At 37.0% G+C, this 26,649-nt stretch overlaps 1 protein-coding gene across 5 annotated transcripts in view; it reads right to left on the bottom strand.

Moving 5' to 3' along the window:
• The window catches only part of BTRC (beta-transducin repeat containing E3 ubiquitin protein ligase), a 183,264-nt gene that overhangs the window by 58,995 nt on the left and 97,620 nt on the right, over positions 1-26,649 (bottom strand). For 3 of the 5 annotated variants that reach the window (XM_044240338.1, XM_044240341.1, XM_044240339.1), the window contains 2 exons: positions 21,941-22,018; positions 6,363-6,452 (listed from right to left, as the gene is read on the bottom strand). In XM_044240338.1, the coding sequence (XP_044096273.1) occupies positions 6,363-6,452; positions 21,941-22,018 (168 nt within the window). The remainder of the gene's footprint in view (positions 1-6,362; positions 6,453-21,940; positions 22,019-26,649) is intronic. The other 2 variants (XM_044240340.1, XM_044240342.1) reach the window with 1 other exon arrangement.

Here is a 26,649-nt window from a genome sequence, read left to right as displayed (position 1 = left end):
TAATGGTCACACAGGTATAGTTTTAAATAAGAAAAACTGTATTCTTATACAATGTTAACATTCAACAAGAGTACTAATCCCTGTATCATAGACATTCACAATGTATTGTGGAATAGAAAATAAGCAATGGTAGTGAAACCAGCTAAGGAAACAAGCAAGGTTTTAAACCCTTCGGTAAGAGACATTTCTTAAAGTGGAAGGCAGAACTCTACAGAAAGGTTTGCTATTCAGTGAGATGATATCTTTAAAAGATTTATTCTGAGCACAAAGAACATGTATTTTCCTGTTGTAAAGAAAATGCTAAACTCTAGAAGAAAACAAATTTAAACTTGGCATTTCTAGTCTTGTCTGGCTATAAGCATTTTGTAAAAATGTTAGCTAAATGCTGCCTGAACAGCGTTTTGGGGAGCTGGAAAAGGGGCGTATAAATAATAGAAACTGATGCTTTTTAAATAAAGAAATTTAGTCCACATACTCTTCCCCCACTTCCCCCCCTTTAGTATTGAAGGAAACATGGCTTCCTCCTGTTTTCTTTCTACGCTAAGATTCCTAGGTAATGTGAAGGCAAGAGTATGCCCTTCTTGCTGCTCCCCTTTTAATGGCCACTTTTCGTTTTCTAAGAAACGTGTGCCATGCTTTTCTCCTTAAAATTCCTGCACTAAAAGACTGCACCATACTGCACTCCGCAAAACGTGCTGATGGCGCCAATTACAAGCCCCCAGCCGAACGCTCCAGCCCCCACCATTCGGGCAGATTTATGCGGACTCTTGCCGACGTTATTACAAGTCAGAGTTTATTGGGAAATTGTTACATTATGCGGAGTGTCTAACAAATTGCTTATGCTGCTATAATTGGATTACAACAGCCGCTTGCTCCCACCGGTAAGATTAGGCAAGTAGGACTCCTGCCGATCTCTGAGCGTTAGCAGTAATTTTATTTGCCTTGCCTCTCTCTTTCCTAACAACATGCCTCTCTCCCTGCCAGCTGTCTGCTGAAAAGGCACAGGCTTGTTCCTTGGCCCTAACAATGCAATTACAGCCCCGCAGATCGCACTGTTTGTGCATTAAGTACAGAGCCAAAACGAGGCGAATTGATCGTTTGACTTTTGGAGAAGCCATGTGATCTCTCGATGCGGGCGATCCGACATGCATCAGCAGGCAATACTGCAGTCAATTCTTGATGAAGAACTTTCTTCCTTCATCCCTCTCTCTCCCAACCTTTTGTTTTTCAACTGAGGAAAACACTGACTGGGCTCAACTCCTGCTAATCTGGACCAATCCACAAAGACAAACTTAATCTTATTAGCTCCCTGGCTAGATAGAAATGGGAATAGGTTCTAGCATCTTGAAGTGCCTCAGTCAGATAGATCAGTGGTTCCCAACAGTTGAACCACTGCTGCTATCTTTAAAAAAGGTTCATAAAGAGTTCACTGAGGGAAAAAAGTTTATAGAAACACTGTAGTTCAAAAGAACTACAGAGATCTCCAGGTTCTGGCAAATAAAACTGCCTTGGAAAGGCTTTGTTTGAAGCTCTGTCTATATTCAAGGGCCCATCAAGAATCAGCACGGAAGGGACGCCTGGGTGGCTCAGTTGGTTGGACGACTGCCTTTGGCTCAGGGCGTGATCCTGGAGTCCCGGGATCGAGTCCCGCATCGGGCTCCCAGCTCCATGGGGAGTCTGCTTCGCTCTCTGACCTTCTCCTCGCTCGTGCTCTCTCTCACTGTCTCTCTCTCTCAAATAAATAAATAAAATCTTAAAAAAAAAAAAAAAAAAAAGAATCAGCACGGAAACCCGTGTCCACCTTTCTCTGCAGATCTGCTCTGCTGGAAGACACTGGCAGCCGACATGCAGCATCAACGCAGCTGACTTCAGGCTTAACACAGCCAGTCTGATCCTTGCTCATGGCAAAGTTTTACCCATATTTTGTTGACAGCTTTCTGCTTCTTGTTTCTTTCTCCTACATGTGTAGCAAAGAGTGCAGGAAGTAAGGAGACTGTGCAAGCAGTTCTCTCACTGAAGGACGTAATTCATGAAGATTCTCACTTTTTTTCTTTTGAAATTAACTCTCTTGAAATGGCTGAAAATGATTTTCAATTTTACCAAATTAAAACAGACCAGGATTCCCATTCATACTTTCCTCTCCAATGGTGTATGCGACTTAGGGTTCCTGAAGATGATCATACAACAAATGTGCAGTCAATCTGCTGATCCATTTTGGTATCCCACATCTGTATTCCTAAATATAATTCACATCCAGGAGGTTATGTGTTCCTGAATCCTTAACCTGACAAACACACAAAGGCTTCTTTATAACAATGGTCCTTGATTATTACCTCAAAGTGAGCTGGGAAAAGTCACTTGACTGGTGTTTCTCAGACCCTCTCCATAATTCCCATTAACACTCATTAAAATCATATGGACATTTGAAAATGAAAGAAAAAAATAGTACTTCTGAACCGTATTCCTGCCTTTTGGAAATAGCAATATGCTAATATGTAACATGTTACATTCCGGAGTTTTTCTTTTTCTTTTTTTTTTTTTTTTCAGAGAGAGAGGGAGAGAGAGGGAGCACAGGCAGACAGAGAGGCAGGCAGAGGCAGAGGGAGAAGCAGGCTCCCTGCCGAGCAAGGAGCCTGATGTGGGACTCGATCCCAGAACGGGGGGATCATGACCTGAGCCGAAGGTAGCTGCTTAACCAACTGAGCCACCCAGGCGTCCCACATTCCAGAGTTTTTCTAACCTCATTGGCCTTGATGACATGGTTAAATCTTAACATATTCTCCACAAAGCTAATGTTGAGACCTGAAAGAGAGGCCTGTGTAAAGAATGGCCCATCTGACATGCTACTTGTGGAACAGTATATTAAAGAAGCCTGTTAACATGTAGTTTAAAACTCAAAAGAAACTCTGAACAGCTGAAATGCCTTATAAATAGCACAGACCCAGAGGAAGTGCAAACGTCTGCATTGTGAATTGTAGATCTTAATTACCGACAATGGCTGGTACAGCAAGTAGCACGGAAAAAAAGTGAAACAGTTGCACTGTTCATGGTTGGCAATAATTCTTCAGGAAAATATTTACTATCAATCAGTTATGAGAAAAGGGACTCTGTGCTCGTAAAACAGCACGTTGCTTCTCATACCAGGACCATTTTGCTTCAGCATAATCTGAATTTAAACAGCTTGTTTCCTGCGGATATAATTTTGGAAATAAATAAAACAAGTCTTCTATCAAAATCTGGAGTGAGTGGAAAGGAACATCACATTTTTCTGTCTCAGTCAGTTGCAAACAGATTATTAGTCTCAAGTAAAAAACAGTAACAACAAACAACCACAATACAGAACATCTACAAAGGACTACTGAAGAGGTTTATTTTCCCAACATAAAGAGGCAGAACTTCTCCTACCTGGGCAGGAATCTAGGTAGACGCGTTTAAACAACTTAATTTTAATTCTGCGCATGCATGTGTAAAAACTAAATTAGGAAAAACCCGAAACCAAAATTTTTGGTAGTATTTAAATAAAGTAAGCAAAAAAGAGAATATAAATTGGTTTTCTTTACCAATTAAAAAACATCATCAAGGTTGACAATTAGGTACAATGTGATTATTGATTTTAAAGACTAAGTTGGTAGTCAATAATGACTATCCATTTAAAGCTACAATAAATACAGAGCTCATCATGCTCCAAACAAGTCTCATGAACTACAGGGCTATAATTAGTAAGAAGGAAGGCTTTGGATGAAAAGAAAAGATGTTTCAATGCCTCCAAATATTACTTAGACTAAGTAAACACTGATAAAATGACCCAACCTTCATTTTTAGTTTTAAATCTTTTCTTAGGTCTTATTCTTCAAGTTAGAGATTCAGAAGATTTTCATTAACCTAGAGTGACTGTAGTTTGTCTTACCACTTTGTATTGTTATCATCTAAACAGTACAAAAGGGTCCCTTTTCATAGACCAATTATAAAACATTCATGGTAAGGTATTTCTGGCCAAGAAGAGACACATACTACATACTATAAGGTCTGAACAAAACAACTTTGCTGTTTTTCAGGTAATGAATGGTACTAATGTCTTCTCTAAAACTCATAATAAACAACATTCAATAATAATAATGACTATCTCCACTAAACCAAAGTTACTCTGAATTAGCTCCTTTGAACTAGAGGACAAAAATTTGATATCACTATATTATAGTTGCTCTCACATGGAGATGGTCAGACATTCAAGGCCACTTTGGAGTACAATCTGAATCAACAATAGACACTTGTACCAAACGAAAAGCTACTGCAGCCACATCAAGTGTAGCAGATGAAACACTTCAGTAAAGGGCTAAAGGTGAAGAGCAGGAAACAGGGACAAGCTTGCAGACCTACAAAAATAATGGCAAGTCACTACCTTTCAAAGGTCAAGCAATACATGAGGCCAGTAGAAACAGCACAGAATCATGAGATACATATAACACATGTAAATAGAAAAGGGAAAACTTGTTCTCTATTCTCATGTCATTGATACCTCACTGGAGGCTGTTAAAAGAAAATTTTTTTAGCTACATGCTTTTATTTGCCATTGAACAACTGATCATATGGCTCAAATCAGAGGCAATGAACCAGAAGCCAGGATGTGGGCCAATAAAAGGAACCAGAAAGTTAGGTGGGTTCCAATAGGAAATGAAAGAAATCATTATTAAATTAGGGTATTGAATGAAATGATGAAAGGATGTGGTGTCAGAATAATGTTAAAATAAGCAAGAATGGGATGAGAAGGTCACCATCTGGGAGCAAAGGAAACAGACAGATGAGCAGCAATGAGCAAACTTATTTCCTCACCCAAGAGCATAGAAGAAATTATGCCATTGTGCCAGATGCCAGAAGATTTCTAACCATGCACCACTGAAGTAGAGGGTGGGAAAAAAACAAAACACATCGTACACACACACCAACATGACTCTACAGCTTAGAGATCCTGGCTTACAAAGTATGGAGAAAACAAAAGGAACAGATGCTCACTTGGCTAGCTCTCAATGAAACTCATTAAAATTGTCACCCCGTCCTTGGATCGGTGCTCATGCTAAGATTTTACCTTGTTTAGCCAGAAGTCACCCACTTGTGATGAAACTGAGCAACGTGGCCAAAAAGGAGAATTATTTTTAAAGGGCCAAATAATTGATACCCCATTTTAATGTACAAATGCTGGATACAAAACAGGGCCAATTAGCACTTGCTGGTTGTGACTACATGACTGAAAAACATAAATATATGTAATTTACTGTTTTCACATTTTATAGCAAATTACTAAGAAACTCTAAGAGACACTTAACTGACTCTATCTTTTTAAATTATAATTTTAAATAAACTGACATTCTTACATGGATCATTTCTAACGATTATAGTTTGTATGATATACTTTCAGTTGGTTAAGTAGGTCCAGTGACTACGACATATCTTAAGAAATAACCTAAAAATAATAAAAAATGTGGAGGTGTCCTTCAATTTCTGTAGCAAAGGATGGAGATTACCTGATTACCAGCTCTGACTCTAATAACAGTAAGTAACTGAGAGCCTTAGTGTATAATAAAATAGACTAAACTCGTTAAAGTTGGGAATGTTCTAACAGTGACAAAACCCTGAAAAGTTATTAAGGAAGTAATTTTGCATATATGCAAGGTAAAAATCTAGAAACAGCCCATACTGGAATTTTACTTACTCCTGGAATAATCAAAATTGCTGTTACCTAAATTTAAGTCAAAGTTCCTATGTAATTAGAGATACTTGGAAGATTAGAGCCATACTTAATATAATTATTAGACCATAAGGTCTCTAACATGTGATTACTTTTGTATCTATATATATGCACGTTTTATACATGAGAAAATGTAGCTCATATGCATGATAAAACATTACCTGTCCACTCAGATCAAAATCAACAAAAGCAGTATTTCTATTATTGACCACCCAAAAATAGTAATAGCAATATAATAATTGAATTTTTCTATAGCATACTTTACAATCCTTACAATGGTTATTCTATACTTAATTACATTTAGAACCCATGAACAACCTTGTAAAAATAACTGTATATTTTCTTTCACAAATCTTATTTGTAATAATCCATAACCAGTGTCAAGTAACAAATGTGAGTTAGACAGAAGTGTGACCAGAATGCATAACCAAAAAATTCCTTTACAGCTGAAGAGGTGGGAGACTCAACTTGCTGTCTGCTTTGGAAATGATACCTGCTGTACTCCTTTTTAAATATAAAATCCTATGATAATCTTTAACAACAATACTGAGTGAAGATGTTTATAAATAAAGCATTGTTATGATGTAGCATACTACTACTAATGGGTAATATTACTTACTTTGGCCACACAATTTTCAGTCTTCATAGCAGTGCTTGCTAGACATACTGTTTCTTGGTTTAAGCAGAGCCTGGCACAGCTGTTATAGGTCTGTAAAAGAGAATTTTTTAGAAACAGGTTTAAATATTAAAATGTGGTCACACACAGTTTTCAAGTTCTGTCCTATTCTCAAAATCAACACATGAAGAGACTTACGTATAAATTCCAGATTTAAGGGTACTGGAAACAAGGCAGGCAGGCAGAAGCAAAGAAAGTGAGAGCCCACAAGAGCCACTGACGAGCTCATGAACAAGTATGTAAGTAGCAGTGGTCTCTCTGTACGTATGGAAGGTGGGGGCGCTATTCAAAAACGTGTAAAGGACTTGAACAGACATTTATCCATAGAAGATATACAAATGGCCAAGAAGCACATGACAAGATGCTCAACATCACTAACCATTTCAGAAACGCAAATCAATTCCACAATGAGATATCACTTCATACCCACTAAGATGGCTACTATTTTTTCTTAAGATTTTTATTTATTTATTTGACAGACAGAGATCACAAGTAGGCAGAAAGGCAGGCAGAGAGAGAAGGGAAGCAGGCCCCCCACTGTGCAGAGAGCCCGATGCGGGGCTCGATCCCAGGACCCTGAGAGCATGACCTGAGCTGAAGGCAGAGGCTTTAAACCCACTGAGCCACCCAGGTGCCCCCAAGATGGCTGCTATTAAAAAACAGAAAACAGCAAGTGTTGGCAAGGATGTGGAGAAACTGCAACCAATGTGCACTGCAGGTGGGAATGTATAAGCATACATACACTGCTGTGGAAAACAGCACGGTGGTGGCTCCTCAAAAAATTAAAATTGGAACTACCGTATGATCCAACAATATCACTTCTGGGTATATAGCCAAAAGAGATGAAAGCAGAATCTTGAAAAGGTTAGTTGTATATCCATGTTCCTAGCAGCATTACTCACAACTGCCAAAACATGGAAGCAACCCAAGTGTCCAGGGACAGATGAAGGGACACACAAAATGTGGCATATATATCAAATGGAATAGTATTGAGCCTTAAAAAGGAAACAAATTTTGGCTTATACTATGATATGAATGAACTTTCAGGACATTATGTTAGGTGAAATAAGCCAGTCACAAAATGATAAATACTATAAGATTCCACTTATATGAAATACTTAGAGGAGGCAAAATCAGAGAGCTAGAAAGTGGAATGATGGTTGCCAGAGCTAGGAGAAGAAATAGGATATTACTGTTTAATGAGTAGAGGTTTCAGTTTTACAAAATGAGAAGAGTTTTGGGGATGGATGGTTGGAACAGTTATACAACAGTGTGAATGTACTTAATCCATTGAACTGTACATTTAAAAATGGTTAAGATGGTAAATGTTATGTTACATGTATTTTATCACAATTTAAAAAACTGGTTACACTTCATGGTAAACAAACATTATTAATTGGCCAATATAGTAAAACAATGTTTTTAAGTAATTGGCCAATATAGTAAAACAATGTTTTTAAGTTTTCCTTCATGTTTGTATAAATCATGATCCTCAAAGTTTAGCATGCATCAGAATCATTAGGAGGACCTGTTAAGACACAGAATGTTGGAGTGCCTGGGTGGCTCAGTAGGTTGGGCAACTGACATTTGTTTTTTATTTTTTAAAGATTTTACCTCTTTATTTGAAAGACAGAGATCACAAGTAGGCAGAGAGGCAGGCAGAGATAGAAGAGAAAGCAGACTCCCTGCTGAGCAGAGAGCCCAATGCGGGGCTCGATCCCAGGACCCTGGGATCACGACCTGGGCCAAAGGCAGAGGCTTTAACCCACTGAGCCACCCAGGCACCCCTGAGCAACTGACTCTTGATTTCGTCTGGGGTCACGGGACAGAGCCCCACATCAGGCTCTGTGCTTGGCATGAAGTCTGCTTTGGATTCTCTCTCCCTCTGCTCCTCCCCCCACTTGCTCACTCTCTCTAAAAGTAAATAAATAAATAAAATCATAAAATCTGAAGGAAAAAAAAAAAAGAAAGGACAAAACCCCCCAGTACACAAATTGTTAGGTCCTACCCCAGGATTCTGAGAATGCTTTTATAACAATTCCCTAGTTGAAGTTAATGCTCTTGGTTTAGGAACACTTTTTGAGAACTACAATGTTGGAGAACTGTATGTGTTGGAATTAAAGAGAAAAATCTTAAGACATAGGCAATCTCTTATAAGCAACAATAGGAAAAAATCCATTTTTAAAAATTCTGAATTACAGAATAGTTGTAAAATGAGTTTCTGTATACCCTTCCCCCCAGCTTTCCCTTGTGTTAATGACTTACATAACCACAGAATGCTTATCAAAACTAAACAATTAACTTGGTACAAAATAAAGAATTTCTTCTGAATTTCACCAATTCCCACTAAGACCCTTTTTCTATTCAGGATCTAACTCAAGATGCCACACTGAATTTAGTTATCATGTCTCTTTAGTTTCCTCTAATCTATGACAATTTCTCAGTCCTGTCCTTTAGGACTATGACACATCTGAAGAGTACTGATTAGTCTATATGTTGCCTCTCAATCTGGCTTTGTCCCATGTTCTCTCATGATCAGATGAAGGTTATACATCATTGGGAAGGATACCACAAAGGTGATGCACTTTTCTTAATGCATACAGTTAGGAGCCAGGTTAAGTATTTCTAGTGATGTCAGACTTTATCATACACCTATGGTCATGTCTGCCAAGATCCTCCACTGTAAGTTTTTTATTTTTCCTTTAGGAATTACGCAATATATTGGGAGATAATGCAAATACTTGGATTCTACTTCAACTTCTACCTGCTAATTTTAGCATCCATTGGTGGATCTTGCCTATGGTAATTTTCACTGTGGTATTCTGATGGTGATTTTTAGATTTCCTGCTTTCCTTCCACATTTATTAAATGGAATTATTTTGCTGTGAGGAAAAGCTATGATTTCTCCTATTATTTATATCAGTAATGGATGAGCTATTCATTTTGGTCAATTAACATTCTTTGGAAAGATACAGGTAAAAACATTTAAGAAAATGGAGAAAAAGTATTATAACATTGGTTTTCCATTCAAATTAAACTTTAAGAAATTTATAACCACTTAACTGTTTTATTCTTACACAATTTAAGCTGAAATTATTTCAAAACATATTTTAAAGATTTTATTTATTTATTTGTCAGAGAGCGCGAGCGAGTGAGCACACAAGCAAGGAGAGTGGCAGGAGAGGGAGAAGCAGAATCTCCACTGAGCAGGGAGCCTGATGCAGGACTTGATCCCAGGACTCTCGGATCATGACCTGAGCCAAAGGCAGAAGCTTAATGGACTGAGCCACCCAGGCATCCCCAAAACATATTTTAAAGGAATAAATTGGATCATCTGACCTTTGTGTATAGCAGCTATTAGTGCACGTATCTTCTGGGCTCAGGGTTCAGTACTTTTTTGCAACTACTAATACCACAAACATTTATTATTCAGGTATAGACAACATAAAAGCTTTTAGATGAAACTTCCTATGTTTTTAAAAGACATTTATGAAGTGATTGGTATATACTGAATAACATAAAAAATGTAACCCGAAGAGTTCAAGTTCTAATAATGCCAGAGATGCTTACATGGGATTAATCCTCATAAGGTAACAATTACAAACCATAGGGGAAAATTTTAATAATAACTACTTAAAGGCACTGGAGAATGTCCTAAAGTAGTAAGAAACTGAGGGGAAGAATAGACTGACCTTCAAAGAGGAGCAACACACAGGGTAACATCCATGTTTATGTGCTTTTTCCCTGAGGGTACTCACCAATCTACTTGATGCAGGGTGACTAAAATTCAGTTAGAAAGCCAGTTTATTGGCTTGATATGCCAAAGGATGGAGCTCAGGGCTGCCACAGTGGCTGAAGATTGAGAAAGCACAGAAAACAGACCCACAAGGGAGGCTCAATTCTCCTCTAATCCATGGCTAATCCCCAAACTACATACATGAATGGGAGACTATAATGATTCCAATGGAAAGTAAGAGAAAACTGAAAGACTGGGGTAGAGACTGAAGCTGGTGCCCATGAGGGGAGACAGAATTTAGAATCTGATTCCTACTAAATTACAGGAACTTAATAGGCATCTCAAACTTTCACTGAAAACTTGGGATGATCCTGCATTGAGAGTAAACAGCAGGTCTTAGGAGTAAAGCCTCTACCTTAGTTTCATGGGAAAAATCAAAACATACCTGCCCTAACAAATGTAAACCAACACTCTGTGAAGTCACAGTGATCAGTTAGTAAGTTAATCAGTAGAAGATAAAAGAATCCAGTCTCTGCAATGAGTAATTTATAATGTCCACTATATAATCAAAACCTGCTAGCTCTAAGAAGCAGATAAATGGAACCCAGAGTCAAGAGAAAAAAGAACCAGTAGAAAATGGTCCCAAGATGATCTAGTATGGGAACCAGCTTATAAAGCTTTACAGAAGCTATAATATTCAACATCTTAAATGAAAGATACAATCACAATGGATAAACAGATGGAAATTTTCACCACAAAAATGAAAACCCAAAATGAACCAAAATTCTACGACTACAAAGTATACTATCTGAAATTTTTAAAAAAAGATTTTATTTATTTATTTGAGAGAGAGGCAGTGAGAGAGAGCATGAGCAAGGAGAAGGTCAGAGGGAGAAGGAAACTCCCCATGGAGCTGGGAGCCCAATGCAGGACTCGATCCCAGGACTTCAAGATCATGATCTGAGCCAAAGGCAGTCATCCAACCAACTGAGCTACCCAGGCATTCCCAGACTATCAGAAATTTAAAAAATTTACCAGATGGGCTTAAAAGTAGACTGGAGATGGCAGACAAAAAGGTCAATTAACTAAAGAGAGATCAACTAAAATGATCTAATCAGAAGGATAGAGAGAATAAAAGAACAAAAATGAACAGAGGCTCAGTTATCTGTGGGTGTTAATGATCTAACATAGTTGTAAACTGGAATCCCACAAGAAAAGTGAGAATGGGGCACAAAAAAAGTTATAAGAATAATGAACAAATAGTTCTCAAATCTGGTGAAAACCATTGGCTTACGGATCTGAGATCAGCAAACTCTAGGGAGATTAAATACAAAGATAACAAGAACTAGGAACAAACAGTCAGAACTGCTGATAACCAGTATCAAAGACAAAACCCTGAAAGAGCCTAAGAAAAAAGGGATGCTCCATACATGGGAGCCAACAATACAAATAAAGGGAGACATAAAAAGTTTCACCATAAACAATGAAGACTAGAAGACAAGAAACAACATGATTAAAGTGCTGAAAGAAAAAAAAAAAAAAAACAGGTTTCTTACTATAAGAACAAATAAGCATAAAAATGAAAAGGGAGAGATCTAGAATAAACTCTGTGGTACTGAATTAGAAACTGCAGATACAAATAAGAATTCATCGTTTTCAAAATATATCAATATAGATGTAAAATATAAGTTAACACTTCAAACTTGGCTTCTAAATACCATTTTACACTGAAAGGAACCATAGCTCTCTGGAGATACACAGATTCTAGGATTGCACAGGGAAAATACAAGATAAACATGGAGATACACAGGGAATGAAAGGTATGTCACAGGGGCACATGTCAAAGGGGCTCTTGTTAGCCCAATATAGAATCATCTGAATATTAAAATAAAAAATATGAATAGTTTATAATCTGTTGGATAAAAGAGGATACATTTTGGGACGCCTGGTTGGCTCAGTTGTTAAGCAGCTGCCTTTGGCTCAGGTCATGATCCCAACGTCCCCGGATTGAGCCCTACATCTGGCTCCCTGTTCAGCAGGAAGCCTGCTTCTCCCTCTCGAACTCCCCTTGCTTGTGTTCCCTCTCTTGCTGTTTCTCTCCCTGTGTCAAATAAATAAACAAAATCTCAAAAATTAACTAAATAAAATAAAATAAAATAGGGTACATTTCTTGAAAGACCCAAATTACAAAACTGACATAAGAAAAAGACAACCTGAATAGCTCTGTTATCTATTAAAGAAACTGAAATTGTAAGTGAAAATTATTCCACATAAATTAAAAAACGAAATCTTCTCCAAAAAGAAAACTTCTGGCCCAGATGGTTTCACTGGTGAATTCCATTAAATATTAGTGAAGAAATAACACCAGGACCATACACAAACACTTGTAGGAAATAGAGGAGGAGTGGAAAACTTCTCATCTCCTTTTATGAGGGCAGCATAACCCTGACATCAAAACCTGACAAAGACATTAGAAAGAAAACTACAGGGGTGCCTGGGTGCTCAGCTGGTTAAGTGTCCAGCTCTTGATCTCAGCTCAGGTCTTGATCTCAGGGTTGTGAGTTCAAACTCCACACTGGGCTCCATGCTGTGTGTGGAGGCTGAAGGAAGGAAGGAAGAAAGGAAGGAAGGAAGGGAGGAAGGGAGGGAAAAAGGAAAGGAGGGAGAGAAGATGGAAGGAGGGAAAGGAGGAAGTGGGGGGGGGAGATAGAGAGAGGAAGGAAGGAAGGAAGGAAACTACAGACCTATATACCCCATGAATACAGACACAAAAATTCTTAATAAAGTCAATTAATGTAATTATCCATATTAACAGAACAAGTATGGAGGGAAGCATTTGACAAAATTAAACACTCACTCATAATGACAATAACAACAATAAAACAAAATCTTAGCAAGCTAGAAATAACAGGGAACTTTCTTAATCCCATAAAGGACATCTAAAAAAATTTCAACTAACATCATACTTAGTGACAAAAGACCAAACACAGTCCCTCTGAGACTGGGAACAAGGCAAAGATGCTCCCTTATCACATCTATTCAAAATTATATCAGAGGCCATTGTCATTGAAATAAGCAAAAAAAAAAAAAAAAAAAAAAAGGAAACAAAAGGCAAATAACTTGCAAAAGAAGAAATAAAATTGTCTTTATTCACAAATGACAGGAAAGAGGGTCAAGAATAAAAAACCAAGTGAAAAAATTTATACTAACATTGAAAAACATTAAATAGAAATGAATCTGTGTAAGAAATGTATACTGAAAACTAAGAAATACTGCTTAGAAAAATTTAAAAAGACAAAATTAAATGGAGACATATACTATGTTTATAGACTGGAAGATTCAATATTATTGAGAGGCTAATTCTACTGAAATGAATACATGAGAGAGAGAGAAAGAGAGAGTGTGTGTATGTGTATGTGTCCCAGTATATATTTAAAATCCAAATCAAAACCCTGCAGACTTCTTAAAAGAAATTGCTAATGATTCTAAAATTTATACAGAAATGTATCTATGATAACCAAAACAATATTAAAATTAAGGATATTAAAGACTCACACTACTTGATTCAGACTTACTAAAGCTGTAATGATCAAGAGCTTAGTGCCTTATTTACAAACAATAAAGGAGAATACACTACTGATACACACTTCTAAAAAAAGAGGACTTGAACTTGTCTTCTGTTGAATCTAAAGCAGGGGTTGGTCAGTGCCTCAGCTGCTGGTACCCTTTGCTCTGCATCTACCAGCAGCCTCTTCTCCAGGACTTCAGAAATAGACTACACTTGTACAGCCAAGGAATTTTTGACAAAAGCACTCATGTAATTCAATGGGGGAAAGGAAAAGTCTTCAACAATGGTATCAAAACAACTGAATAAAAAAGCATGGGGAAAATAATGAACAGCACACATAAGCCTTAATTTGAGGTGGATCACAGAATTAAGGGTAAAAGCTAAAACTTACAAATCCTCTAGAAGAAAACTTAGACTATCTGTACAATCATGAGGTAAGGATTAATAGACTGGACTTCATTCAAATATGAGAAACTTCTCATCAAAACACATCATGAATAAATAGGCAAGCTTGTGAGAAAATATTCAGAACACGTATCTCACAAAGAGCCAATATCATGAGTTCTAGAACTCAGTAAGACAGACAACGCAGTTTTTTTAAATGACAAAAAACTTAAATGGATACTTCACAAAAGACAACATCCAAATAGCTAATAAGCACATCAAGAAGTATTCAATACATACTCACCAAAAAAACTTTCTATTAGAACATCCATAGCAACTACATTTATAAAAATGCAAGTAGCGGGCACCTGGGCAGCTCAGTGGGTTAAGCCTCTGCCTTCAGCTCAGGTCATGATTTCCGGGTCCTGGGATTGAGGCCCGCATCGGGCTCTCTGCTCGGCAGGGAGCCTGCCTCCACCTCTCTCTCTCTCTGCCTGCCTCTCTGCCTACTTGTGATCTTTCTCTCTGCCAAATAAATAAATAAAATCTTTAAAAAAAATGCAAGTAGCGTAGGTATCCACCAAAAGAATGGAAAACAAACTACAGTATATTTATTCAACAAAATATAAAATAAAAGGGAATATACTACTGATACACACAGCGGTATCAGTGGATCTCATTAACATTACACTGGAAGTCAGACCACCAAAATCTATGATTCTATCACATGAAATTCTAGAAAAAGTGAAACTAACCTATGAGAGTATGCTGATCGATGTTTGGCTCATGGGCAATGGGAAAACTGGCTGGAAGGAGACCAAGGATATTTTCTTGGGTAATGAAAATGTTCTACAGCTTGATAAAGGTGTGGTTACACAGGCAGACAGACTTATATTTACATTGACTTATACAACTAGTATCTACGCAGTTCACTGTATGAAAAATTTACTCCAATAAAAACATAAAGGTATAGAGTTAATATTTTGGGGTAAAATGAACTAAAGGTTTGCCTAGTTAATTAATAAAAATATTATGCTATTTTCTGGGGGAAAAAATAGTCCTGGCAGGTTAGAAAACTAATTTGTTTCCCTCCAAAATTCCTTTTCTCTCAGAATTGAGTATAAGACACCAGGGGAATATTATATAGATTTAGGAAACCAGTTCTAGACCTGCCAGAATTTTTAGAGTAAGAGTATACATAAGCTTTAATTTCTAGCCATCCCATCTGTAAAATGGGTATACAATCTTGCCTACACCCTAAGGAAGTCACACAGATTAGTAAATTACAACTTGGTACAGTCCTAAGATCACTCTGGAATAAAAAGGCTAAAAAATTCAGTAATCTTACATTCAATATTTTACTATTATAAGACTCCTTCCAGGCTAAAATTAAACTAGTGAGTATAACTGCCACTGGCAAGATAGGCTCTGTCCCCATGCAACATTTGAAAAGGTAGCTTACATTGCTGAACCAGAAGCAGAGAGTTTTGCGTTGGAGTACTTTAATACATTTTTATATTGCATATAAAGCACATAAGCATAAACCAGGAAGATGCCTTGCTGAAAACTACCTTCTTTGTGAAAGCAGGCTGTAATTCTGAACAAGTTTTCAATTTTCACAGTGCTGCTAGGGTAAAACATTTTAAAGAGTTTAATTTTTTACAATGGATTCAATGACATAGGATTATCTAACAAAGTAATGGCTAATCAATAGAAGGTTTAGTTGTCAGGTGAAACATATAACACACTAAAAGGGATTGATTGCCAGACTTCTCCTTATTTACTAGAAGGTATATATTTAAAATGACACAAACTTGTTACCAAGCTGCATTTCTTTTAACCTTGCAAAAAGCTGCTTAAGAAATCTGTTCAGCAGCCCTATAGCAAAACAAGATATAGTATAATGAAAATGGCTAGTGATTGGGGGGCAGGAAGCGGGGGAGAGGGGGAAACAGGGATTTTCAGATATATGGTCACATCAAATCAAGTCCCCAGCAAGAATATGGGATAGAAAAACCAAACTACAAGGCAACATCTAGGGAAGCTGGAACTGGGCTTTTAAAACGCCACACTGATGCTACCCAACCTTGTTCAATGGATGCAATGCTGTATCTGTTCTCATTCCAAGTTACTCTTAGGGCAGATTTTAAAAAGACTCATACAGAAGGGCACAATAGGCTCCCCCCCGCCATCTTTTTGTTTTTCTTAAAATGGTACATCCACATTAAACACTGAACACAAAAAGAATTGGGTCCATATGGACTTCGACCAGCATATAAGCTGTTTCCTTTATAATTTATTCACAATATCTCAAGTCTCTATATGAAAATACACTATTTTATGGTCATTGCAACCCGGGAGTTCAATAATATTTTTTTCTACTAAGTCAGTGATTACACAATTTATCAAAGAATGATTATGCTGAAATAAAAATAAAACAAAACACCAACCCCCTATACAGTCTTCCTTCCTCAAAGTAATTTTAAGAAAGCCTGTTATTAAATTGCTTCTTTTTGAAGAAGGGTTTTTGTAGCTAGATACAAATTGCCAAACCATGTTTTTTTAGAAAAGTTTATTAGACTCTAAAGGATTCAGCCGAAGTGGGAAGTTAAATAAACAAATCACTTCATCAGACTTGGAAAGATCACTTTTGTCTTACTTAAGAGACTTACATTAATTACCTTTAAGGTCTTTTACATGGACTATTTAAAATAAATACAATTTATTTATTTATTTCAAATGAGGTGCTTCTTCCAAAGTATTAAATAATGTCTACAAATGCAAAAGCATTTTTATAAATAGGTAATTAAAACAGATGACTAAAATTAAGTCAAGCTGCAAAACATTACCCAGGATGCACTGTGATTTTTTTTTTTTTTTTTAAATAAACATCTCAGGCAATTTTTTCCATCCAAAGCCCAAAACACTTTGGGGGCGGGGGGAGAGGTAGGAAGTTTCATAGGGGGGAAAAACACACATATATAATGAAATAATGCCAAACCCCAAACTAAAGTATTTACAAGATAGTCCCTTAAGCATAGTTTGTCATATTGCAATTACACCTTGCCTACTGCCAAGTCAAAGTGCTTACTATTGCCACTAGAGGGAGAAATGTCTTAACACAAAGCAATGGCAGATAGGGAATGGGTTTTCTTGAGCAATTATCAGAACAAAGCTCCCCTGGCTGTGTGTACCTTCTAATTACTCAATACAATTAAAATGACTAACCTAAAACAAATAGGAAAAAAAAAAAAAACTTGCCTGGCTAATATCAGGGACTTCATTAAACCTTTCCCCTCATCAATCAAAACAGAAAGAAGGGAATGCCATCATATACAAACATTATAGAGCTATTAAAGGAAGTAAATTCAGTGAGTTTCTTTCTTTCTTTTTTTTTTTCCCTAAAGAAAGAAAAGAAGTGGCTTTCTTGAAAAAAGAAATGTCGTGGTATTTACCCATCTGGATGCTGCCTGAAAACAAATTGTCCTCCAAAGAGCAGAAATACAGTATGTTTTCTCTCAGTTCACTGGCTTATGAATGACTTTTTGTTGTTGTTGTTGTTGTTTTGTTAATACACACTATAATGTCATTTTCTGAGTGTGATGTGCTTTTTCCTCCTACTCATCCAACTGTATAAAGGAGCTATGCCAATCAGAACTCCATGTTTATATGGGGCTGTTTAAGTTCTTCACTGCTGTTTTTTACGGATCTAGTTTAAGGTAATGTTTAGAACAACACGGGAATTTAGGGGTATGGGGGTAGGAAAGGAAAATATCTACTTATTCCTTCTGAAAGACTTATGTAGTTCCCTTTATAAGGCCCAGTCATTAACAGAAGATGACAACAGAGTCATTTTTCTTTCAGCTGACAATTGTGACATTTTTCCAGCAGCGTGCAAGGTGTTGAAAACCTGGCAGCTGTTACCTCCTGGGATGAAGATACTTTTTTATCCTCCCTTGACAGTTTAACTCAGTGGGTCAGCACCTTTAAAGACTGCAAAGTATCCTTGAAGAGGATGGGAGCTTGAATTACTGCTCCCTCCCTAATCAATGTAAACCCTCACTGCAGGTGAAGTCTCCATCTATAGAGGTGCATGGGGGAGGAAAATGTAATGCCCTGAGCCAGATGGTTTTTATCTTGTTTTTAAAGAATAAAGGAACAAGCTAACAAGGGAGACAGCTACTTTGTTAGCTTCTTGGCCTCTCTCATGGCTTTGCATCCCCAGGGTTCCAGCTACACAAGAGAAAGAATACAGAAAAACGTAAACACTTAAAGAAATATAACTAGAGGGCTGGCATCATGCTGCTTTCAAAGAGTTGAGAGAGCTCTACTCAATGCTTTATTTATCACTGCCCACGTTCTCAGGATGGTAAGTGGACACATACACAAAGGGAATGGGGGATGGGGAAGGATTAGACAGAGGTCACAATTTACTCAATTACAGAGAAAGGCAGGGCTGACAGATCCTATTAGCACCAATGTGAAGCAAAGAAGAAGTTGCATGTTGTAAGGCTACATTTTCAAAAAGTAATGAGTACTTTCGTGTATCCTCCCAGGCCTTTGCCCTTGTTTGCAGATATGAATAAAAGCACTGAAAACAGTTGCTATGGTTTCCTTGGCTTCACGTTTTAGGAACAAAAGTAGAAAGAAAATTGGAGCCACTGTACATTCTTTAAACAGAAGTTCACACTTTACTTAATGTGGAGAAGTAAGGAGATTATTCCCAAATTCAGAACCTTAAAAAGATACACTGTTCTCTTTCCCCATCAACTTTCCCGCATTCTGATACTGGAAATTAAATGGAAAAATGGGTATACAAAATGGCTTGGTGACACTGAGAGTAGTCACCAAGTCTCCTGACTTTCTCCTTCAATATTTTCTTTTTCTGCTAATGTCTTTGTCAGGTTTTGGAATTATGCTTACAGTGGCCTCATAATACAGTCAGGAAGTGTACTTTCCTTCTCTGTTTTCTGAGTTTGTACAAGAGTGAGTTATTTATTCCTCAAATGTCTGATAGAATTCACTGGTGAAACCATTTGGGGACCTTTTGATAATGTGATTTCTTTACTAGACATCAGCCTATTCAAATTTGTTTCACCTTGCATTGGTTTCAGTAAGTTGTATTTTTCAAGGAATGTGTCCATTTCATCTAAGTTGCCAAAACTGTGGTTTAAAGTTATTTATAATATCCCCTCATTATCCTTTAAATGTCTGTAAGAATTGTAGTGATGACCCTTCTTTCAGCTCCTCCAAATTTTTAAATAACTCGAAGTTACGAGGCAGTGGTCATAGTCTTATCATCACCTGCGAACTGTATTTTAGAACAATATACATGAACTATAAAATCAGTTTAAAACAATACTAAACTTGTTAGAATTTAACTGAGCATTTTCAAATCAATAGTGAAAGAGTTCCTTGAAATCCCATTAGAAATATCTGCAAAAGAATCTCAAGGGATTGGCCTACATGATGCAAATCCTACTTACATCAACACTAGGTAAAAGGCAGCCTTGACATCTTTTTATCTGTATTAACTTGACTAAAGTGTGTGTGTGGGGGGAGCAAATGGCACTTCATTATTGTCATGCAACAGAGAAAAGAGGGAGTTTAAACAGCTTATATATTATGTCCTACATTAAAAAAAATCAGCAGTGGGGTAATCAAGTTCAGGGCAGTCCTGGACAGCTGCCCTGTGACCCGCTTCTATTGACCCCTGCTATTCATCACTCTTCCCTAAGATTGAGAGGGCAAGCTCCTAGGGAGTGACCACCACAATAGACAGACACAAGCCAACAGTAATCTGGTTCGAGCAAAAAACCAGATGGCACTGCAATAAATTTACAAATCTGCATTCATAGGGCTGTTAAAACACCCAGAAGCTAAAAGATTCAGAGGGCCCCAGGAGGATCTCCTACTTCCCTGTTTCTAAAGGCCATTTCTCTTTCCAAGAACACTGAGTTCATGCTCTTCATAAAGAGAATAGAGATAAAACCCTTTACAAAGAGAGGAGGGGAAAAAGCCTCATGACCTAATTAATCTCCAGAGCTTGGATCTCAACACTGAATGACAGATATTAGAAAAATCATTTTGGAGCACTAGGAGGAAAGACAAAAACAAAAACAAAATGGTTGTTATATTAAAGTGGAGAGGGTGAAGCAAATCTGCTAAAAAGCAATGAAAAAGCCACAGCATATCTCTTTCAAACACTGCACACAACGGATCTTGCAAGTAGAAAATGATTCAATAATGTATGCATTTATTTTTAAAATGAATCAGATTAGTCCCATGTGTGACCTGCTGGTCCATCTGTATGTGCTGGACTTAATAGGCACGATTCTCTCTCTTGCTTCAGTTTGAAGTATGAGAGAGATAAATTTAGTTTAATTTTCAACAGATCAGCCTATCCATTTTCCAAATGGACCATCTGGATCAGCCTATTAAAATTAATTTATAACTTTGCAGAGTGAAAATTCGTTTGTTAGCTTAAATAAAGTTGCCAAAACTTTTTGTCGTGTCATTGTTTTCTGACAGTTATTTCTGTAGAGTGGGGAGAGACTTTCTCCCTCTAAATTTATCTTACTCAATACTGTTCTATTTATTTAGATTTAGATTATCAGCTGTTTGTCTCCAAATAGTTAAAGCTGTAACTGCATAGTATCAATTACTAATCATTCAGGTTTTTTATAAAAGCTTCCTGAATGGATTCAGTTCTACTTACTAAACAATTATTTTTATCAAAAAGGAAAAGTGCCCATCCCCAAATTTTTACTATAGTAAATAAAAAATGAGTCTATCACAGTTTCAAGTACCTTTTCCCTATGTTAACACTGTTATACAAACTTGGAGTCAGAAGGCAGAAGTAGAAACGCTTGAGCAACATTGAGATCTGGGTTTTAAATCACTGACGAGCTAATAAGCAAGTCACCCAACCTCCCTAAGTCTCCATTTTCTTCATCGATAAATCGGAGGCCCGATCTACCAACTCTGTAGGGTGAATGTGAGGATGGAATGAAATAAATACTAGGTTTGTGGTGGACACTAGACAAATATCAGACCTCTTTTCTTTTTTCCTAAGAATAGTACCGTAAGTGGAAGTAAACTGAAAATATTTTGGCTCCTGCTGGTGCTCATCTTATCCAACCTTACACTAAAAGTGAAGAGGTCGTATACCTATTCTCTGGCAACACTCTAGTGAACTTGTTTTTGTTGCTATTGGGGACAAAAGATGTTAGAGATTGCTACAGGCAGTGAGAAGAGCAAATTTTTTAAGCAAATGTTTCTGGACATTTTAATTTTTAAAAAGGGCACCATGGAATTAACTTTCAAAGCAAAATGTGTTATCTTTGGGGAGTGGGGTACAGTGGGGAGAAATTTTTTTTTAAAGTTATCATCAATAATGGCCTTTACTTTTAGAAAAAGCAAACAAATACTGCTCAGACTAAAAGGAGCTAACTTCACTAGAGGCAGATCCCTTTTGATTGTTAATTTTTAAAAAATGTGTTAAGAATCTCAAAAGAAAGAAAGTTTAAAGCCAACTATTCTACCTGCACTTAAGAAGCATTTCAAGTTATTTTTCCTGAATAAGAAAACTTTTCTTTGGTGCTGTTTTCACTAAACATAAGCAATCAACCTTTCCTCTACTTGTATACCTACGATATTTTTTAAAGACTGGAAAAACAATGTTACCTGATTGAAATTGGTGGCTACAGCCACCTCAACTTCAGAGTACTCTTAATTTAAGCTCCAGTGCTTAAGGAATGGCAAATTGAGGGTTTCCTGTCTTTTCTTCTATTGGTGGTAGCTTTTTATTTTAAGACAGACTGAATTTCATACCTGTCTAAGTGAATTCTTCTCTGGTATTATCTTCCTAGGGGGTTCGCCATTATTACAATCTTCTCTCTCTGAGGAATTCTGTGAAAGAAAGTAAGCTTTAATTCAGTTCTCATTATCTTCAATCTTATTCTGTGGGAGTAAACTGAATTACATTTCTAATTCTGTAAGCTAGAATACCATGTATATTTATGCATTTATTCACTTGAAGATTTATATACATACAGACATACACTTACATAAAGGAAAACATATGCCCATGTATATAAATAAATTTAAGTAGGGACCTAGGTGGAAAGTATTTCATCTATTTTTAAGCACTGCCCGGCAGATCACAGTCATTAGGAATCTAGTTTATTGGTCTTTGAAAATGCAGGTGACACTGGACACGAGAAAGCTCCAGTTTATACTTAGCTGGTATTAACTTAAACCATGATTATTACCTTCTATTTTACATAATTAGTTTTAAACTATAGTAAATGTTTGGTCACTAGAAATTCTCAAAGTCTGGATCCTAAAATAAATAGTTCCTTCTCTTTGTCCTCTTCTCCGATTTTTCTTTTATTAAAAATAATATAGTACTTAGCTCAAAACAACATCATTTTACCAATGGTTTAAAATTACAGTCCAGGGGTGCCTGGATGGCTCAGTGGGTTAAGGCCTCTGCCTTGGGCTAAGGTCATGATCCCAGGGTCCTGGGATTGAGCCCCTCATCAGCTCTCTGCTCAGCAGGGAGACTTCCTCCCCACCCCCCTGCCTGCCTCTCTGCCTACTTGGGATCTCCGTCTGTCAAATATTTAAATAAATAAAATCTTTAAAAAATAAAATAAAATTACAGTCCATTCTTGCCACTATCACCTCAAACAGCAGCCAGAAGACCATAAATGTCAATGGGATTTTTAAATATTTAAGAACAGAGGAAAAAAAAAACCCAATCCAATTGAAAGCAAGTTCAGAATTCTAAATATCAACAGAGTAATAAAATAGCAACCCATGGGATGAGAGTAAATATCTGCAAATCATGTATCTGATGAAGGATTAACATCTAGAATATATAAGGGCGCCTGGGTGGATCAGTTGGTTAAGCACCTGACATTTTTTTTTAATTTTTTAAAATTTATTTATTTATTTATTTGACAGAGAGAGAAATCACAAGCAGGCAGGCAGTGAGAGAGAGAGAAACAGGCTCCCCGCAGAGCAGAGAGCCTGATGCAAGGCTCAATCCACTGAACCACCCAGGCGCCCCAAGCACCTGACTCTTGATTTCAGCTCAGGTCATGATCTTGGGGGTCCTGGGAGGAGCCCCTCATGGGGCTCCATGCTCAGCAGGGAGTCTGCTTTAGGATTCTCTTTTTCCCCCCTCCCTTTGCCCCTCCCTCTCATTCATGTGTGCACACGTGCACTCTCTCTAAAATAAATAGCCCTTTTTTTAAAAATCCAGAATATAGAGAAGTTGTAAAACTAAACAAACAAAAAACTCCAAACCACCCAATTCAAAAATGTACAAAGGACTTGGATTGACAGTTCTCTAAAGAAGATATACAAATGGCCAACAAGCACATGAAAAGATGTTCAACATCACTAATCATTTCAGGAATGTAAATCAAAACTACATGGAGACACCACAACACATTCATTAAGAATACTCTATCAAGGGGCGCCTGGGTGGCTCAGTGGGTTAAGCCGCTGCCTTCGGCTCAGGTCATGATCTCAGGGTCCTGGGATCGAGTCCCGCATCGGGCTCTCTGCTCATCAGGGGGCCTGCTTCCCTTCCTCTCTCTCTGCCTGCCTCTCTGCCTACTTGTGATTTCTCTCTGTCAAATAAATAAATAAAATCTTTAAAAAATAAAAAAGAATACTCTATCAAAAATAGACAAAAGCCAAAATATATATTGGCAAGGATGTTGAGAAATTGGAACTCTTATGCACTGTTAGTGGGACTATAAAAGAATTGAGCTGCTGTGGAAAAGAGTATGGTGGTCCCTCAAAAATTAAACAGAATTATCAGAGATCCAACTATTCCAGTTCTAGGTGTATATTCAAAAGAACTGAAAGCAGAGTCTCAAGAGATAATGTGTACACCTGTGTTCATAACATGGAAGCAACCCAAGTGTCCAATGACTGATGAAGGGATAAATAAAATGTGGTGTAAATGGAGTATTACTCAGCCATCAGAAAGGATGAATACCCAACTTTTGAATCAACATGGATGAGACTGGAGATTATGCTAAGTGAAATAAGTCAAGCAGAGAGTCAATTATCATATGGTTTCACTTATTTGTGGAACACAAGGAATAGCATGGAGGACATTAGGAGAAGGAAGGGAAAAATGGAGAAGGGAAATTGGAAGGGGAGCCAAACCATGAGAGTCTATGGACTCCGGAAACAAAGGGACAGTTTTAGAAGGAAGGGGCAGGTGGGAGGATGGGCAATCCTGGTGATGGGTATTGAGGAGGGCACAGATCGCAAGGAGCACTGGGTGTTACTCGTAAACAATGAATCATAGAACAGTACATCAAAAACTAATGAAGTACTGTATGGTGACTAACATAATGTAATAAAAATAAGTAAATAAATAAATAAGAGTAAAAAATAAAATAAAATGTGGTGTAATATATCAATGGAATAGTATTCAGCCTTTAAAAGGAAGGAAATTGTGGTATATACCACAACATGGATGAACCTTGAGAACATTATGCTACGTGAAATAAGTGAGTCACAAGAAGATTATGAATCCACTTACATGAGATACTCAGAGTAGTCAAAATCATACAGAAAGCTGAATGGTGGTTGCCAGGGGCTGGGAGAAGTGGGGGAATAGGGAATTATTGTTTAATGGGTACAGTTTCAGTTTCACAAGATGAAAGGAAATGGATGAGGGTGATGGTTGCAAAATATAATGCATATATTTAACATCACTGAACCATACACTTAAAAAATAGTTAAGATGATAACTTTTATATGTATTTTACCACACTACAAAATAATTGGAGAAAATTTGGTAATCAACAAATATAAGTCACCACCTGCAAAGCAAAGTACAGAAAATCCAAATACAAATTACTTGGGTTTTATTTTCCACAACTAGATTCATAGTGTTAATATTTTTAAATTTGCAACTTTAGAAAAATTTTGATATACTCATTACATTACATACACTCAACACATTCTAACTGGGGAACTACTTTTAGATGCAGAAATTATTTCTAACATGAGTTTATGTGAAAATTTTCATACAACTATGACATTATTAGTATAGGATCATAACTGTATATTTTAGATATACCTTTTGTTGTTTCTATCAAATATTATATTTTAAAATATATTTAAGGATAAGCAGCACGTACACAGTCTCATTTTAAGACCCTGTACCTCTGTGGCTAACATCTGTATACCTTGCGCCTTGCCTATAGTTGGTGTGACAGGCCCGTGTTGTAAGGTGTTCCTTTTGGGCAGAAATCTCTTAAAAGATATTTAACTTGATATCTGACATTTGTGATGGCTACTATAAGGTAATGGTCCCTAAAATTAAGACGAAGAAGAAAAAACATGCTATGCTACAAAGGAAGGCGCAGAGACTCAATAACTTCCGAGTTCTAACTGGGTTTTCTCTCCATTTTGAAAAAAAGTAACGTAGTCGATTTACAAAAAAAATAAGAGGCACAGTGGAAGTAATGACTGTAAAGTAGTCCAGATAATGAAACTAGCAATATATGCCACTTTAAGATAAACAGAGGAAGGGAAAGGTCAACAATAAACCCATAAAATCAACTTGTATATTTAACTTTTAAGAAAAATAAAGTATAAATGTTTTAAATGCTAAAATTAAGTGTTTTATGTAATACAAACTTAAGCCAGTATTCAATTATAAACTTATAACATGCAAGTAACTTCCGCAGACCATGAAGTTCCACCTTCCTTTAAATACAATATCATTTATAATCCAACCTGGTTTAATTCAATGCAAAGTCCTATATTTCAACGTTAATTACATTTTGTTAAAATGTCATCATAATAAACTTGGAAACCTAGTTACTTTTTGGCAGAAGTCTGCAATAGTGAAGTTATTATAAATCACATTTTTAGTCTATAGGTGATGGGGTGAAACCAAATTGATGGTAAACTAGGTACTAAATTACATAGTGAAAATAGCAATGTGAACATAATAGAATGAGCAGCGTCTAGCCCATATCCACAATTTTCCTCCTCCTGAGCCTCTACTTTATCTGATTTAGATGAGGAACTATTGAGTGGGTATCACTAAATTTATTACCTTAAAATAGAGGTAAGGACATTAAACAGTCATGATATTAGGAGCAAGGAGTAAGATACCCTTCTAATAGTGAAGAAGAGAGCCAGAAAGCCAGCAAACAGATAAATAGTTTACAGTCTTGAGGATGGAGGGAAATGATGAAACACCCATGTATACCTAAGTGGTTACCTCAGTGGTTCTCAAAGCTTGTGTACTCTCCAACATCACCCAGGCTCTCCTCTCAGGAGCACAGTTATTCCTCTTATCTTTATCCATGGTGCATCCCAATAAGTCATGTTCATAACTGGACTGGTCATCAAGCTAAATTATGTCCAGTAAGTTCTATTTAAGAGTAACCACTTGATGCAAGCAAGACTCGTGCCACAAATTAGTGGGTGAGAGTTAGACAAATAACAGGAGTGTTACATGATCTTAAAATATGTGTTCATGAGATATTTAA

Source organism: Neovison vison, chromosome 2 (genome assembly GCF_020171115.1).
Source record: "Neovison vison isolate M4711 chromosome 2, ASM_NN_V1, whole genome shotgun sequence".
NCBI lineage: Eukaryota > Metazoa > Chordata > Mammalia > Carnivora > Mustelidae > Neogale > Neogale vison.
The sequence above is the reverse complement of the archived record's forward strand: the minus strand, read 5'-3'. Positions and strand labels throughout refer to the sequence as shown.